The following is a 19171-nucleotide window of genomic DNA, read 5'->3' on the forward strand; positions in this document are numbered from 1 at the left end:
TTCACTTAGCACTTGGAGGTAAGTAATTTCTACACAATATGAGTTAAATGCATAGTTTATGGGTGGATTATGATATGTAAATTAATGAAAATTATGGGTTTAGGTGAAAATCTAGGTTTTTGATAAAAACGGGATTTAACCACGAAATTGGCTATGAAATTTAATGAAAATCATATATTTGAGTTCATGAGGTTATGGGTAACAACTTTCTTCAAAAGTTTTCGGAATCCGGGCACATGTGCCCCGGGTGAATTTTAAGATTTCTTCAAATATGATTGGGAAATCACTTTGATAGTTAGGATATGAATTTTTGAGCATGTATTAATTTATTTATACACCATTTGACTAGTTTTGGATTGTTCGGCACCGAGTTGAGGCTTTAGAGTAAACTTGAGGCCGAGAAGTAGGCTTTGAGGCGAGGTAAGTCTCTTTTCTAACCTTGTAAGAGAGAATTAACCCCATAGGTGAATTTAATTAAATTTTTTGCAGGGGTTATGTACGCACGCGGTGACGAGAGTCCGTATGTAGCTACTATTCATGTTTATGTCCGAGTACTTTTAGGTTCACACCATGCTTTGTTGACATCGTTATTTGATTATGCTTATTAATTGCCTTGAATAGAGTTGAGATTGATGATTTCAAGATGTTAAAAGTTTCTAGTTGAATATTTCTTGTTTGGAAAGAATTGAGGGATATAATGTTAACTTGAGAAATCTATGTTCAACCACGTCGTAAGTATATTTCACGAGCAGGGTAAATTCTACTACTCTCATGGGAGTGGACCATTCGTCTCGGCAGGTTAATAGATGCATTTATGGTCTGTTCGACCCTCAACAGTGCACACAGTTTATGTTTATGTATATTTGGATCGGGTCGTACGTCCTTGGCATAATTTATGTGTGATGATACTGGAAGCCTTATTATATTTGATAATGTTTCATTGGTTTGAGAAGTTAAATGTTTAAATGAGGGGAAAATGATTTGTTTCTTATTAACGGCGAAAGAATTGCTTACTTGTTTCTTGCTTCGAGTTATATATATATATATATATATATTATATATATATATATATATATATATATATATATATATATATATATATCTTGTTCCATTTTAACTCTATATTATTTTATTACATATATTCGAGTTTAAAGGTCGTACGTCCTTGGCATAATTTGTGTGTGATGATACTGGAAGCCTTATTATATTTGATAATGTTTCATTGGTTTGAGAAGTTAAATGTTTAAATGAGGGGAAAATGATTTGTTTCTTATTAACGACGAAAGAATTGCTTACTTTCCTGCTCTGAGTTCTATTATCATTTTATATATCACGTTTAATTAGAACTTTATACTATTATATTTTTGGCCCATAGTAAGTGTCGAAATCGACCCCTCGTCACTACTTCTTCGACAGCCTAGATACTTGCTGGGTACATGTTGTTTATGTACTTACGCTACACTTCTGCACTGAATGTGCAGGATCTGAGCAGATGCATCTGGATATCAGTCCGACGCACATCCCTGATTATTGAGACTTCGCGATGAGCTGTCCTTTTGAGCTCATTCTGCAGCAGCCGGGGTCTTTCTTTTGCTTATACTTTTCTGTCTATTTCACTTCAAATAGTAGACTAATTTTTTTTTGTATATTCTACTCGAATACTCATATACTTATGACACCAGGTCTTGGCACACACTAGTAGACTTGTATTTTGGTTTTATTCTATAATTATGATGACACTGAGTTGCTTTCATGTTATTTGTTAGTTGCTTTCGTGTTATTTGTTTTTAAATTTATTACTTCTTAAATCTTTTTAAATTTAAGGAAAGTTTAATTACTTGGAAAAATCTTTTAGAAAGAGAAATTGCATAGTCTACTCACTGTTGACTTGTCTCGCAACAGCGTTGGGCGCCGTCACGGCCTAAAATGGAATTGGGTCGTGATACGTATCTTGTTTTAGTATTAATCACATAATAATAATTTTTATAAGATTTTCACATAAGTCCTCATAGATCACAATAAGGTATTTTAAAACTTCAATTAGACATGATTTCATCATCTATTGAGCTAGCTAAATACAAAAATATCTATTAGTTTCAAAAAAGAATCTTTAACTTTTATGTTATAATTTTTTATAAATATCTAATAATATTTACATAATTTTCAAAAAAGTTTATATTCATTAATATGGGTAAACGTGCAAAGCGCGTACACTAAGACTAGGCAATTAATCTACTTATTAGAGAATTATCTAGTGGAATATTCAAGATATACATAACATATTCAGATAGTACTGTAAACCCTGCTTTTTCTAACTATGTGTCACTAATCCTCGAGAATCATATGTTATTAAAAAAAGAAAAGCTTAACTAATTACTGTTTACTTTTATCTATACTATACTATATTACAGGCACGAATGCGCTTAGCGAAATGTTGTTTGCATTTTTCACTCTTTAAAAATAGAGTAATTTAATTATTTTTCTCATATTTAGAAATTTGAAATCAACTAAAAATTAGATTATTGATTTTTTACCTTATTTGAAATACTATATTAGGAACCTAACGTTTAAAACTTTAAAATCAAAATTTTACCTTATCAAAATCATTCAAAATTTGAACTATTGCATGGAACTTTACATCATTAACGTGATAGTAAAACTAGAGCACTTTTATGAGCTCTATTTCGAAGTCCAATGTGACATTCAGTTAGATAATAAATAATTAATTTTATTCAATTGAGTATTTAAATGATTGGTTCATCATTACTCACCTTTTAGTTAAATTATCTCACAATTGTTTGAACAATTTAATGATTAATAATAACAAAAAATATTTCAATTAAGTAAATAAATATTATTTTCAAGTATTAGTCAATAGAGCTAGATGAAGTCTCTAAGGAGACGTTTTATTTATTTGTCAAATACATTTATTTTGCCATCCTTAGTATTTGTGTGATGAAGACAACCTTTTTCGTTAGCGTAGACGTTTAATTGACATTTTGTGTTGGAATGTAAAGTTGTGTGGTAATAAACTGTAGCTTTGATCAATTGGAACAAGTAACGAAACAAATTTATAATAGAAAATTAGCCATCAACAATTGGGGATGCAAAATACTTGAGAGTTATCAAGCAAAAATATATATAATAACACTTTTATAAATGACCGCTTACCCTTGTCTTCCCCCGTTGGTGCTGTAGAGTTTTTTAAGTCTAATGGCCGCGATATCAAAGCTGACTAGAGACAATGCCTTATTCTTGCGTCTCAAATCCCTTGTATCCTTGCAGGTACCACTTGAATATCTGGTTCTGCTGCATGCTACTTTTTCTTTCAGGCATATTGTCGAACAGTTTATAGCACTAATTTAGAATTATGTGTTTCAGAAATTTAAACATACATTTGTTGAATACGAAAGTCAATCTCAGGTTTCTGCTAATACGGGTACTGAGTCCGTGATCGAGGCAGGTGATTAGTGCATTTTGAAGCTTCTGCTTTTGCTCAATTTTTCTTTTACTTATTTTCTTTTAAAAGTTGTCTTTTCTTGTTGTACCTCTACTTCTCTGAGCTTGGCAAAGTGTCCAAGCTTGGATAAAGGTGGATGGATAAAAAGGTAGATCCAAAATTTGAACTTTATTGGTTTGGGATGCCACTGAACCCACTCACCATTTGAGTTAATGAGTTCGAAATTTAATATTTGTACATATTTAGTAGATTTCTTAACGCGTACCTCAGGTCTGAGCCAAAGCTACTAGATTCGGCCAAACCTGTAGCTTCTATCTGCCCCTGGATGGAAGGTTGCAGTAGGTTTATACTTTGTGTACAAATTAGTAGTGAAAAACCTGAATAAAGCAGAATGCATACATAGGATTTATCCAGTTAATTTAGGATTCAGTCATAGTGACTGTTGAGTGTATATTTTCTCTCTCTCAGTTTCTTGTTTGCTTAAGTTCCATAAACCTTTTGAACAAATTCTTGTTCAAAAGAAGACAAAAGTGGGTTTCTTTTCTGCTTGTTTGTTTTTCATTGGGTAGGAGAGACAAAGCTGGAAAAGATTGGGCAGGAGAGACAGTGCAACAAACATGTGATTGGATGAAAATATTAATTTTGGGAGTTAACAGTTGAATTATGATATGTGATGATTATGATTATGATTCAGGTCAACTTGACTTCTCAAAATGGAGGAAGCTCGACTCAAGGAACTTTGGGATAACTAGATCAATGATACCACCATCTGCATGGGTTGTTCTGAAGATTTTGCAGAGTGAAGGTGATACTTTTTGTTTAATTCAATCCTTTCTTTGCATGCCTCTGATCTGTCTTCCAGAGCACATGTTTCCAGAACTATGCGACTTCAAACTTGTCAGTTTGAAAGAAGTTTGCTTTCAAACTGACATGTTTGAAAGCAACTAGAGTGAGAGCCAATGTCACGACCCAATTTAGGATTATGACCGGCATCTAGGAGCAAGTGCTCCCAAGTAAGCCTCATCGGTATTTTATAAAAAATCGGACAGAGTTTCCCCTGTTTTAGGACTATCCAAAAATAAACCTGTCTTAAAAATTAACAGCACAACCAACCAATATCCACCAAAACAAGTTATAATCCTCATCAACGAAGTACTCCCAACATAATAATACTAACTTCATCACCAAAAATACGATAGGAAAGTCTAATACAAGTCACAAATCTATTTCTATAAAAGAATACTTATGATACTCATAAAAATGACTATGGGGCGACTCTAAGAGTTTCAAGAAAAGGGCTATAACAAATAAATAACAATCCTTGCCCACGCGAACAACTGTGGGGCTCACCAGAAATTATCAACTCGTGTACTCTAATTAACGCAATCCTCGCATGCGTCTATTGCTGCCTCGCTAAAAATAATAGCGGGGAGTGAGTCGCTAGCGCAGTGAGTAATAATACTTAACCACAACCGTTTTTAATAGGGGACAAGTCAGAAAACATGCTTGTATAATAATCACAAAATTAAATGCCCTTTTTAAAACGGTAATAACAATCAGTCTCATCATGTATTTCCTGTAACAAAATCAATTTAACAATTCAGTAATAAACTCTGTAAATACCGTGTCATAGCAAATCTTTATATTAGGAGGCTTCCAGAAAAGGATCATGTAATCTGTATCACTGTAGGGACCCCTTCGCAAAAGGAGTCAGGTCCCTACTCGAGGGAAAAACTGTAACTGTATGCTAGTTCTACCTTCCCACTAGCGACGGCTATAATTGTACTCGGTAATTAGTAAATATAAGGTGCACCAGGTCTAACGAACTACGGGATCCTTCAAAGTCTCCTCCCATTTATATTCTTTCTTGTAAACAGTAAATACTCGTATAGAAGCATTTTCAAAATAATAAAGGGCATATCATTTCTTATCGAAATCTTGTAATTTTATTTCGGTAACGGTAATCATGTCTCAAGTAACAGTAAAACATTTCTAGTAACAGTGAGAATAGTTCAATTAACTATAACATCTCAAGTAACGGGAAAACATATCTAGTAACGGTAAAAATGTTTAGATTAACTGGTAAACATCTCAAGTAACCTGTTCGGTACCATATCAAGTAAAGGACTTGTCCCACATGCAATTTCAAAGCTTTGGTAACACATTTATTTTCAAAATCATATATATAAACCATGCAGGTTATGAAAACACAAATTGTGGTAAGATTACTACTCACAGTACTCGTACCGAAATACCAAACGCGTCACCTCAAGCAATCCATAGGACTTCCTTCAATCAATCTATAATCACATCATATTGATCTAGTGTTAACTTACTTGTATAAGCTAATTCGTAACTAATTCAAGATATCCCACTCTTAAGGTTTCAATGTTTGATTCTCAAATAGTCAAGTTGATTTTTTGTCCATGCCTCTAAAAATATCCTCTGCCTTCCTTGTATTCTTTAGTCTTAGTAAATTTTGCGACTAAGGAAAGTTGTTATAGCGAAACTATTTTATATACATACATATATATATTTAAAAGATTCTCATCCTTGTTTAAGCATTAATTGCCCATGTGTTTATCAAGGTAGATTTCTAAAGCGAATTATTCACTCAAATATACTCCAATACTTCTATCTCCTAGTGGTATTCAATAATCTATTCACAATCTATATAAATTGTTAAATTTGTAGAAAAAAACTAATTAAAATTTTGATTCTTTTTCAATTAATCCATCAAATATAAAAATCTGATTTTTTTCCATGAGCATTCTTGCATCCAGTTCAATTGGAACTCACTAAGTTATCAATATCACTATTTAACTGAAATCATGATAAATCAAAGAATACTTGTATCAATGGAATAATAAGATATACCTTGAATTTAGAAATAACAATGGTTGGGAATAATTATATTGAAGCATCAAGTTGCTAGAAGCTATGGAACTCTGGTTGATTTTTTTTTCCGTCTTACTTTAGAACCAGAAGCTCTCGTTGCTTTCCTCCTCCGAATCTTTTGTTCTCTTTTTGTTTTCCCTCTCTTCTAACTTTGTTAGCAGCAATTGCTGCATTTCCCCATCCTTAAGACCCCTTTTCTTTTCGTTCTAGTGGGCTTTGCCCTTTCTTTTAATTGACTAGGTTTTCTTCTTTTCTTTTCCTTTGTTTTTTCCTTTTTTTTTTTAAAAGTTAATTTATGTTAAAAGACTAATATACCCTAACTTAAATATGAAGCATTACAGCCAAGCCTTTAGTATGAGACTTAGCATGCAAGAACAATTTGAAAGAAGAAATCCCTGCACAATCATCTCTTGTAATGCTAATATCGTTAACATAAATAACTAGAAGGACAATAATGATATACCAATGTGACTGATACCATGTAAAATAAAAAGGTACTGGAGGAATTTCCAATGTCTATTACTCAACGAATCAGTGGTTTAAATACATGGGAAGAGGATTCTAACTAAGGTAGCTAACTCCTACAAATCCCTATAAATCTGTTGCCAGTAAGTTTGCTATGTACAGTATTCTGTCTATATACAGTGTTATAACATATTAACAATAAGAGACACTTGTTTCCGCTGTGCAATTACCAACGACTTTCCGGAAAAAAGATTTTCAGCTTTGCTTTTCATTTCAGTGATTGTTCCCTATTCCGATAATATGATTTTCGTGACTGTTTGCCAGTCAGGTGATTTTTTTATTATCCCTTTTCTCAAAATAAACACACTCATGTTGTTTCACCTACTTGAGATTGAAGAGGCCTGTTGAGAGTCAAGAAAATATTTGGGTAGAATATTCTTGATGATTAAACATCAAAATATTCTTAGTGATTATTTCATAATTAAGAATATCAAGAATCAAAGAATTTTACAAGGATTCCTCTTGTATGTTGCTTTGAAGCAAGCAAAAATAAGAGAAAAGATCTTATTGAGTTGATTATTGATGTTATACAAGTGGGGCTCTTAGGAGTCTTAACTTAAGGTATGTAATAGTCTACACTTACAGTCAGGGTAAGTAATTATTCTCTTACAATTATGTAGGACTATTCTGGAACCTTCTGAGAAAAGTAGGAGTATTCTAGAATAACCTTCAATAATAAAAAAGTCAATGAGGCCCAGGGATTAACTCGTTCAGGGAGATGCTTTGCCCCGGAAGAGTTAAGAAAAGCTAAAACATCCAAAGATAATCCAGTTCTAGTAAAGAAAGCAGTCATTGAAGAAGAGGCGTAGGAATTCTTGAGAAAAATGAAGGTATAAGATTACTCCATCGTGGAGCAACTGAGAAAGAAACCTGCTCAGATTTCCTTGCTATCATTGTTGATCCATTCATATGAGCATCGTCGGGCCCTGATGAAAAGAGTATTCTAGAATAACCTTCAATTTTTTTTACTTCTTTCTGCATAAGGAATGGAAACATATATTCTTTTTTTATCTATTACCCCTGATGCATGTAATGAAAAGGAGTAGTAGTGGTTGAGCGGTGTTAATCAATTAGTTGAATATTCATCTATTCAAGTTCATTGAGTCTAGACATGTGAATCTAGACACACTTTAACATGACCTAATAATTTATTTGGATAAAAGACCCTATGTTTTTTTCACCCTCGTCCAGTACACTTCATTTGCATGTCTTTCTTTCTTGTATGATCATACATATTCTTTTCTTTTTACTCTCACTTTTTGAAGGTTAGCCTTTGACCAAATTGCAATACACAGGGTTTGAAGCATACTTGGTTGGTGGATGTGTCAGAGATCTAATTCTCAATAGAATACCAAAAGACTTTGATATAATCACAAATGCAAAACTTCCACAGGTTCTTGATGCATTCAGAATCATCACCTTGTTATGAGACATTTATATTAGGGTTCAGTTACTCATAGTTGGGCTCAAACATTTATGTTATTGTACATCTTGCAGATTAAAAAGCAATTTCATCGTTCCCAAATAGTTGGACAAAGGTTTCCGATATGTAGAGTACATGTCAAAGGATCTGTTATAGAGGTTGGTGCAACTCCTGTGATACCAAATGTGCTACCTTTCTACACTTCTATGGTTGGGCTTGCGCAAACACAATTTCACATTGTACACATTATGCATTCCGACAAATATATACTCCCCCGGTTCCAGCTTAAGTGAACCTTTCTCTTTTGTCCGTTCCAAAAAGAATGACCTTTTTCTAAATTTGAAAATAATTAACTTAAACTTCCAATTCTACCCTCAATGAGAAGCTTTTATAGCCACACAAATACTTTGGCATGTTTAACACTACAAGTTTCAAAATAATTATAGCCACACAAATGTTATGACTTGTTTAGGACCACAAGTTTTAAAAGTCTTCATTTCCTCCTTAAACTCCGTGCCCAGTCAAATGGGTTCACATAAATTAGAAAGGAGGGTTCACATAAATTGGAAAGGAGGGAGTATATTTTACCTTAAGTGAAATTCAGAACTATTCAACTAAATGCTTGGAGAATTGAGAAGTGCTCGAGTTGCGAGTCACATTTGTTTTCTACCTTAAGTGAAAAATTCAGAACTGTTCAACTAAATGCTTGGAGAATTGAGAAGTGCTCGAGGCGCAAGTCACATTTGATTTGTAAATTTACCATTTTGATCACAACATTCTTGGAAGAACATTGATTTGGTATCCAGACCATAGGAAAATTTCCTTTTGTTTTAGTCTAGTAAGAGATAAAATAGAGATCTGAAACTCTTTTTACAATCAGAGCTATTGAAGTACTTTTACTTACACTAACTGCAGGTATCAAGTTTTGATACTGTGGCAAAGAATGCTGAAAAGGAAGAGGAAATCTTTGTTCCTAAAATGCCTAAGGGATGTGATCAGAAAGATTTCATTCTCTGGAAGAATTCCATGCACAGAGATTTCACTATTAACAGGTATTTTTCTAAGTGGACAAGCTAAAAGCTAATTTTTGTTCTGTGGACTTCCTGGGAAAAGAAGGCATAGAAAGGTTGTAAGTTTTAGTGCTGTTGGGAACTTAATTTTGGTTGCTAAAGCTTAGGTTTCAGTCACACCAATCCTAACTGGATAGGAATAGAGACTGCCAACCCGGTAAAAAAAGGAGAATTTAACACATAACATCCAAATTTGTTGCTCAATTCATGCATTTCCCTTTTATTTTTGGTACTGGTGTTGATTATATGCTTAATAATCCATAGAAAAGGCAATGAATGCAGAACAATCTTTAATTTTGACCAAAATGTGGAGGAATTGATTGTAGCAAGAGGTGGCAGTCATGTAGAGGGAAGTTCTGTGTGCTGTGGCACCTCCATGCTTGATTTCTCCGTGTTGTGGCCCTAATTAGGTGGTATGGAAAACAACTTTGGGAAAAAGTTGTGCACTTTTCTTAATTTCAAATACTGTTTTCTAGAAATATATTATTTGGACTAAATGTTTTAACAACAAAAAGTTCACCCAAGAATTTATGAAACTATCACTCAGACCTTGGATCATTATTAGGACATATATCTCATGTAAAATGTGGAATAAACTAGTAAAGTAACATGGATTATTGGATTAAGCGACGATCATATACTTTTCAGATGAAGTAACTTTGGTTCTTTCTAGATTTTAAAGGAAAATGATTGAAAGTTGAAGAGTCAGAGTGGAAGAGGTGGGTTGATTTTGCAAAGAATTAGTTTGCTATAAATTAGGCTTAGATGATTTTTGGTATTTATAAAACTAATGTTTCCCAAAAACCAGAATTTGTGTTTTTTGATGAAGTGAGAATTTGTGCTTTTTTTTAAACACCATTATTTTCAGTTTGCTGAAACTGGAATTCTACTTGTTGAAGGTAGTGCTATGCTGCATTTGATTACACCATGTGGGATCCTTTGATGACTACTCATAACTCAGTTTAGCATGGATTAATGAATAGAATTATTCAGTGGTTTCTTTTTTGATTAATGGTAATTATTATTGTGTCAAAATCCAGCACTTTCTAAATGATGTGATAACATACAAAAAGAGAGCCAAAGAAGCAAAAAAGAAAAAACCCTGACTATCCATACAAAAGATTCTAAGAATTGTAATAGGGTTTCACTCTCACCTATCCAAATGGTTTCTAATTTCATCTTTTTGGATGAGAAAAGATGAGAGAAAACTAAGAAGAGAGAATAAGTCAGCTTGATCGGTTATTTAATTGTAGTTGCACCTCCACAAGTTGTTGGCAAAGCTCTAGGTGCTTTATTTAGTTCACTAGAATCAGTCATCCTTAGCAATTGCAAGCGGATTTAGAAAAAAGGCAAAAACTCAAGATATTAAACCCTATGCTAGTGCGACGGACCTGGTTAATGATTTCTCAGATATTGGTGCAATTGCCCAGTTGTTACAATGGAGTGCTGTGAGATGTGAATTGACAGTTGTTTCAGAACATTATAGCATTTTGGGAAGCTAAACTAAGCAATTTATTTGGTGTTGATAGGATTCTAAACAAAATTATGTAATCTCATAAACGATCAATTCTTTTTAAAATCTCAAATTGCTATTCTCTGTGTTATACGTTAAACTGATGTCTTTATCAGTATCTTTCTATGAAAAGTCCTCCACAAAGTCAGTATGAATTATATCTACCTGTTATGCCATATGTAGCATACATGGTAACTTATGCTTTTTTTCTTTCTTTTCTAGTCCCATGAACCAAAGCATTTTACATATTAGAGAATGTTGGGCCAAATTAAACATGCTTTTTCTGCAGTTCAAAAGCTATGGCCTGTGGGCAATGTTTTCGTTATGGTGATTGATTGGATACTTAACTTATTGAGTTTGTGGGTGCTATTTAACTCATTATTAATTTTTCTAATATCATGGAAACAGCTTATTTTTCAATCCGTTGATGAATAGAATCTATGATTATGTCAATGCAATGCAGGACCTAAGATCCTTAAAGGTGAGGTATTATCTTCATGTATGTACTTTATCAAAAAATTATCTTCCAGTATGTAATGTAAAATAGTTACTTTGATGTGTTGGGATTTAAAAAGTTTTATTTTGATATGAATTCAGCTGCGGACTTTAGTACCCACTCACTTGTCGTTTGGAGAGGATTGTGGTAGGTGCAGTTATTTAAGAATTTGTCATGAATTAAGACTTAGTTCATGCTCCTTACATCCCGAGTTGAATATGTATTTTATTTTTGTATTTGTTTATCTTATTCTTTACAAATCAAAACGTAGACATTGTCAACTTCTTTTCTTAATAACTAAACAAAGTTTTTTTTTTATAAGTAAATAACTAAACAAAGTTAAAACATTCAATTTCGGAGGGAAGCATTACTATTTTATTTGGTTAAATTCATTGCATCCCTTTCATCCATCACTCGCTTAATGCACCCCCTAAACAGTTTTTTAGCACGCTTAAAAACATAGATATTTAATTTTTTAAATGGGATATTTTTTATTTGAAATGGTAAAAGTTTTATTGATAGAATGTACCAAGATGGTACAAGTAGTAGAATGACAAAGGTAATGCAGATCAGAACATAATATAAAGATTACATCTACCGTCTGCCCCCTAGCAAGTCCAAGAAATCCATATACTCATTTGTGCTACCAATAAGACTACCATTACACCATAAGAAAAGATTCTGCAAACACTTGTTCTTAATTCTAGAAATATGGTCTCTTTGTCCTTCAGAAAAACTCTTAACCCCTTTGCTGTTCACTTCCATGATTCTCCTAGCTCCCCTCTTCGTGCAATAACCAATTGCCCATATCAAAACCTTCCATTGGTGTACTTTTAAGTTCCCCTGCGACTGCATTATTTCTATAATTATTTGCAACACTACTATATTAGTATTAGAAAACTTGTGAAAACATTGTTGAAGTTGAATGTCGAGTACCTAGATGTTAATGGTTTTTTATTGTATTCAAAATGATTGTGGGAGATTGAGTTGGTCTTAGAAGGGCAGTCGCTTAAAGGGGACAATTAGGTGAAGAAATGGAGGTATCATTCTTATAACGGGCAATGAAGTGAGAGGTCCCATGGTGTCAAAGTTAAGCATGACGAGAGGGGTTATATTTTAGCGCGAAGAGGGGGCACTAGTATTATAGAATTTATGAAAACATTGTTAAAGTTGAATGTTGAGTACCTAGTTGTTAATGTTTTTGATTGTATTTAAAGTGATTGTGGGAGATTGAGTTGGTCTTAGAAAGGCGGTCGTTTAAAGGGGACAATTAGGTTGAGATGGAGAAATCATTCTTTTACAGGGCTATGAAGTGGGAGGTCCCATGGTGTCAAAGTTAAGCATGACGACAGGGGTTATATTTGACGGCGAAGAGGGGGGATTATAAGGTTTACCACATGAGGAAGGAGCAGAATGTTTGGGGAAGGATGATTGTAGTATTGGGAGAAGGAGGGTGACTGCTGCTTCTGCCTGCTTTGGCTGGCAGAGGGGAAGAGGGAAAGTAGCGTGCTTGTTTGAGGGTGGAAGGGGGCAATAATTCTTGCTAAATGGATTAGTAGTGTTCTTGTAGCTGAGGTGAGAGGAAGGTGGAACACAAGGTATAAACATGGGGTACCATGAGGTTTGAAGAGTTTACAGCCATTCTACTTGTTAGAAAAGAACAGAAGGGGTTTTACTGCTTTACTGCTAATCAATTTGGCAAAATGTGAAGTTAAGAAAGCTTGGGATTAAGTGTAACTAAAAGTTGAATGGGGTTGACATTGTTGAATTCAAGAGTAGACGGGGATTACATGAATTTAACCCAATTGTTAATGTGATGGAACTAATCTTGGCTTTTCTTTTTTCTCAGCAAGAATTTTGCGCGGCTTGAGATTGGCTGCTCGTCTTAACTTATCCTTTACAAAGGAGATAGAAGATTGGATGGATGAATTTTCATCATCCATCATGAGCTTGTCCAAGGTATACAATGACTTTTGGATAAGCCATTTATCTGGCTTAGTAATTCACATCATCTTTTCTCAAACGGCTTTCTCTTTCCTATTTGTCCCTTCTCATTGTTGGACATCCCTGAAACTTAAAAAGCTCCTACTCTTTTAAGGGAACTCTCTACGTCATATGCTCCATGCTCACTAATTTTTCTCTATTTTTTTTTTTTTTGCAGGCTAGAATAAGGATGGAACTAAATTATATGATGTCATATGGGGCTGCGGCACCTTCTCTTTCTTTACTTCAGAGATACAATATACTTGAGATTGTGTTTCCATTTCATGTATGTCCATATTGCTGCATCTCATTTTGGCTTGCTGACGAAATGATACGCCTTAGAATGGTGGAAATAGCCTAATGTGCATGTGTATCATTTACAGGGAGCATACCTTGCTCAACAGGCTTGCAAACAATTGGGTGACAGTTCTGTGATGCTGATGGTATGCTCTTTCTTGCTGCATCTCTTTCTTCCTCTTTAAATTTTTTTTATAAGTCCTTATACCTGCTCCAACACTTAATTGATATCAACTCTTCCTGGGTTGTCTACATCTTATAATTTCATGTAACAGCTTCTGGTTGCTCCTATAAATACTTCTAAGACCAGCTCTTTCCTGTGTATGGTGCATGCGCGTGTGGGCATATTCATTTCCTAAAGTTAATTTTTTGTTGGTTTTTACTTGTGTTTTAAGCATATAATTTATAAGTCACAGCTTTCTTCAGAAACTATTTTCCAGCTTGGATCAATTTGTCACCTGCGGTCAACCTTCGCATGATAGTGTGTGGTGAGTTGATATAAATTATTTGGGTTCAAATAAAGCATTTGATCTTATGACATGCATTTTAGTGAGGTTTTTTGCGTCTCATTTTTGGCATTTGATTGTTTTGTCACCCTTCCAGTAATTAGTGACATAATATTGTTCCCATTTCTCACCTGTAATAATTAGTGACATGTAATATTGTGCCCGTGACATGACATTGCTGCAGCTTTATCATTAGTCAAGTTCTTTTCGTTTTTATTCTGAGGTCTGATTCAGATATGTTGATTGGATTCTTTATCTCCATGAGGCTTTTGCTTCTAGTACCCCTCTCTGTCCTTTTACTGACACTTCCTCCCTGAGAGAGATGGTCTTCATCTTTGGATATTATTGTATCTACTGCTGCTTTCAGAGCTGTAATTTGATATATGTTGCTCTCTAGACTTGTCTAATTAGAAGGTCCATTAATTCTATCATAGTATTGCAGCAGTATAACAGAGCTATAATGTTAGCTTGATCTCAAGTGCTGACGTGGATAGGAAGAATTTCTGAAATTGACTAAGCTGAAACCCTGCTGCTGTTAAGCTAAGAATGGACCTTGCAGTCTTCTCTTTTGATTGTTATGTATGCTTTGAACTAAACGAGTAGTCATACGTAATCTTTGTATGCTTTGAACTAAACAAATTTTGATTGAAAAAAAAAGAACTAAACAAGTTTCAATCCTGATCATTGAGTCGCTGAAATTATATGGCTATTCCTTGGCAAAGGGAGGACAAGTGTAAGCTCCCTTACCGTAGGAACTACTTTGAATTTCGCCTGATCCATGTAAATAACAAATGGCATTCATTCGCTAGCCACGTGGAAGCTTAAACAAGACATCCTAACACACACACACACACACACAAAAAAAAAAAAAAAAAAAGCTAACACCAAAAAAGTAACAGAGAAGGGTATTAGAAGGTGTCCACAGGACAACTATATTAAATGCTGTAAAGGAGTCATAGAAGCTTCTTCTACTACTGAATTTCCATAGTGAGGAGGTAATGCAGCACTGTGAACAGAAAACAAGCATCTTCTTCTGTCGTTGTCATATTTTGATTTTAATTTCTGGACACTGCCATTAGAAGCATCCTTCCCAACTTTAAAAGCCTAAGTTGGCATCATCACTACAACTAAGCTCCATAACTACAACAAGATAGAACCTTTTCTTGTGCATCTTAGATAATACATCTATGTCGCTCCCTTCATTATTTGTTTTTTAAATTGCAAATTAGAGGCATTTTAAACATTTACAGGTTTGAAGAAATTTCTACATGCTGCATGGTTATCAGGTTGATTCATTGTTTGACATTACTCTGGAGTATCCCATAGTTCAATTTTTCTCATACTCTGCAGTCAGCATGTGAATTCTTTGGACTCATGTTTCTAACTCTATCTGACAGCAGATGTTGCAGCTCATAGTCTGGCTGCCTACAGTCGCAGTAGTGGAACTATTCTTTTGATCCCTTTGCCATCACTTTTTTGACAGTCGTCTATTAGATGAATTGTTAACCTGCACTAGTGTTGTGAGAACTGGCTTGTTATGACTTTGATACTTGACAAATGTTTTCTTTTCAATGATGTGCATGACAGGGTTGCACTCTTGGCGTTTCATCTGGCATTGATCACTCATCCTCAACATGCGCTTGTCATCCTGACTTTTGCTTCTGTATTGTATCATGGAAATTGGAAGGAAGGTGTTAAATTTGCAGAGAAGCATTCTGAAGCTGCAGCTGTGTATGTACCTGAAGTCTCTGATTCTCAAGTCTCCATTTCAGATGATGAACTTGCAGAAAGAGTTGCACAACTGGCAGTGCAAGTACAAAAATCTATAAACATTTTAACTGACGGGGACAGCCTCCTGGAAGCAATGTCCAAGTTCCCAGGAGCCCCATACTCTGGTTTGGTGGGTAAACATACTTTGATTTTTACATCTAACTGTTGCTTACACCAAGCTGGTTTGTCAGTCTTGTCATTTCACTTTATTTGAGCATGCTATGCAGTTATGTTGACTTTTATGAAAGATCCCAGTTAAGTTCATGCTGTTCATTCAAGAGTCAAATAGGCTAATTTTCTATCTGAAAGCAGAAGCTGCGTTAATCCTTTTTCAATAGTAATATATGTAATTGTCTGATATATAATTCTATCTGGAATTTTCTGTTGATAAATGAGTAAATCAGCTTTTGATCAGAGAGTTAGTCCAGTTGTCTCTCAAGTAGCAGCCTTGTCATATAAAATGAGGAGAGGAGAATGCTCCAGTTTCTAAGAATGCCTGTGTTTATGAAACAATGTTTCCTGTTGGTTTCCCCTTATCAGCAGGGAATGGGGGAATGACTTGAATATCTATGACTTATAATCTCTTGGTCAACTCTTTTTGTTAATCTGTGGTAACCTAGTCATTATGAAACGATAGGACCCACATTGTAGGGCCTAGGGGTAGAGGTAGATGACTTCCCTAGAGAAAAAGTCAACCATTTCGTAATACTTGCCTTGAATTACTTAATTGCTTCATACAACAAGACAAAGAATCTTACTAAACCTTTTTGCAGTACATGCTATGGACGGGAAAGGATTAAGTACATTTCGAAATAGCTCTTTATTTAAAGGCATGCATCAACGGTTTCCTAACCTTGAGAGTCTAGCTCATTATTACAAGGAGGTGATTATCCCCTGTTTTTCTGAACCTGATGTAACGGTGTTCATTTACTTCGTAAACAACATGGTATCTTGCATCTGCCTTTTGTGGAAACTTAAGACTTAGTGCACTTGGAATAAATGCTATAGCTTGCCTCTCCATCATAAACGGACCTAATAAATTCATTGGGAAACCAGCTCAGCTTGTCCATAAAGTAAATACTATATGTATATATAGTCATGATTTTTCTTGATTTGAATACAAAATGGGAAGAAAAAGGAGAACCAGATCTAGTAGACTTTTATTCTCGTGTCCTCTTACTTGAAAAGTGTGTAATCGGCTATCAGAATGGTAATTGCTCTTTTGTTAGCTTAATGAGTTTTTGGATGTCTGGTTTGCAGGTCTTTGTATCAATGAGAATGGGCAAAGATGTCGAACTTATGTTTGACATTCTGGTGAAAGATGTTACATCTTTCAAAACCAGTAAGAAGAATTTCAAGATAGATTACGATTCTCTTGGGAAAGGACACGTGTGTGAGACAAGGTTCCTTCTCGGCAAAGTCATCCTTGATACCATAGTTCCTGGAGTCTCCACAGGTGTTGAAGTGATCGAAGCGGAGAAACATGTCCTGCTTGAAGGTGATGGTCAACAGGAGGAAGATACTTCCCAGGAGACTTTCCATGGAAATGTGGAGCTAATGAAGCCGGAGTATGTGTCTGAAGACAATAGTGATCTTGATGAAAATTATGAATTGCAACACAATAGAATTGAGAAGCAAAAGTTAAATCAGAAGGGATGCAGTGATTTAGTGGAGGCAGTAACCAAGAAGCAGAAGATCGTTGCTGCTGAGCACTCTGAGGAGATGGCTCTCAAGAAGCAAGATTTGATTGATGATACAGATTTTCTTAGTCAAGAACTGGATAGAGGGGATACTGTAACTAAGAAGAAAATTAAGGGTACGCGTACGCAGCTGTTTAAGGATGAAATAAGGATGCTGCTGGAAGAGGTGAAACTACACTGTTGTGATGTTACAGGAAAGGATAAAAAGGATGATGAGAATTCACAAAAGACATCTATTAACCATTTGAACCTTTTGATGAAAGATGTGGCTATTAAAGATCACAAGTTTACAAAGAAGCATGATTCTTTGCATGAACATAGTATTGAAGAAGTAAATGAGAAGTTTGATAGTAAAAACAATAACTCTCAGGGGAAGAATTTGGCTTCAGCTGAGAAGGGCAAACAAAAAGCTAGCACACAGACACTTTCAGCTCTTTTTAGGTGAATCAAGTTTTCTGTTTATTGTAAATTAGATAGATATTCTTCAAGTGCAAGAGTAAACATAGGCATCTGTATTTTAGCCTATAGTTAAAAGGGCAGCCCGGTGCATTAAGCTCCCCGCTATGCGCGGGATTCAGGGAAGGGCCGGACCACAATGGTCTATTGTACACAATCTTATACATTTTTAATAGAAACTAAATCCAGGTACATGGCAATAGATCGAGTTCATTGGTTATTATTGCCATTTTGTGACATTAAAATAGTTTATCAATTGGCTGCTACAATGCAATTTGTACTTAATATTACCTTGATAAATATCACCCTTTATTTATGCCAAAGTAAAAGGAAAAAAAGTTACTTGAAAGAAAAAAGATTTGGAGATATTGAGGCTAATTGCTACTTCTTCCTTGTGATTTATATGACTTACACATTTTATTTCTAATTTAATTTCACAACTATTTAGAATTCAAATCCATTAAACTATTCAAATTGTTAACTTTGATCTGAATAAAGTTTTCAACTATTACTTCAATATTTTCTTCCACAATCATAAATATAATATAGAAGTGAAATTAACATATCGATCAAATAGGCATAGTAAATTACGAATTCAATCAAATATTGCCATATGAATTGGAACATAAAAAATGAAGGATGGCGAGTAGTAGTTGCCTGAAATATCCTCTTTTTCCCGTTTTATAAAGACATGGAAATTAATCTGTTTAAGATTTTGAGGTCAGAACAATTTGGTACTATTAATATCGCGATAGGAGGTCGAGAATTAGAGTACAAGGTTATTAGGTACTTGATTCCTTATCAATAACACTAGTATTATTTTTGTATTTCCTTATTCTTAAATTTCTATTACTACCTGATATTTCTTTTGCTACGGTTTTCGTATTATTTTGCTGTTGTTACAACTTCCTTTTTCATGGCTTCTTTACTGTCATATTTCTTTTTCTAAATTGCTGTAATTATGCTTTCCTTGAGCCAAGTGCCTATTGAAAATAGCCGCTCTACCTTCATAAAGTAATAGTATGGTAAAATCTGTCTACACATTATCCTCCCAAGATCCCACTTATGGGATTA

General features: G+C 34.5%; 1 protein-coding gene across 3 annotated transcripts; it reads left to right on the forward strand.

Annotated features, from left to right (window-relative positions):
- The first annotated feature begins 2980 nt into the window (after positions 1-2980).
- Positions 2981-18331, forward strand: LOC107776501 (uncharacterized). Of its 3 annotated transcripts, none has more exons than XM_016596407.2 (14): positions 2981-3285; positions 3382-3463; positions 4155-4265; positions 8179-8276; positions 8381-8464; positions 9222-9358; positions 11298-11370; positions 11487-11532; positions 13235-13344; positions 13547-13654; positions 13752-13811; positions 14092-14153; positions 15759-16071; positions 17202-18331. In XM_016596407.2, exons 1-14 carry the CDS (start codon positions 3214-3216, stop codon positions 18084-18086), a joined length of 2241 nt encoding a protein of 746 aa, XP_016451893.1. In that variant the 5' UTR covers positions 2981-3213; the 3' UTR covers positions 18087-18331. The 3 variants fall into 3 exon arrangements, with proteins under 3 accessions (XP_016451893.1, XP_075098141.1, XP_016451894.1); XM_016596408.2 differs by having other exon boundaries at positions 3241-3285; positions 3382-3459; XM_075242040.1 differs by lacking the exon at positions 3382-3463 and having other exon boundaries at positions 2982-3285.
- The last annotated feature ends 840 nt before the right edge of the window (positions 18332-19171 follow it).

This window comes from Nicotiana tabacum, chromosome 21 (assembly GCF_000715075.1).
Source record: "Nicotiana tabacum cultivar K326 chromosome 21, ASM71507v2, whole genome shotgun sequence".
Lineage (NCBI taxonomy): Eukaryota > Viridiplantae > Streptophyta > Magnoliopsida > Solanales > Solanaceae > Nicotiana > Nicotiana tabacum.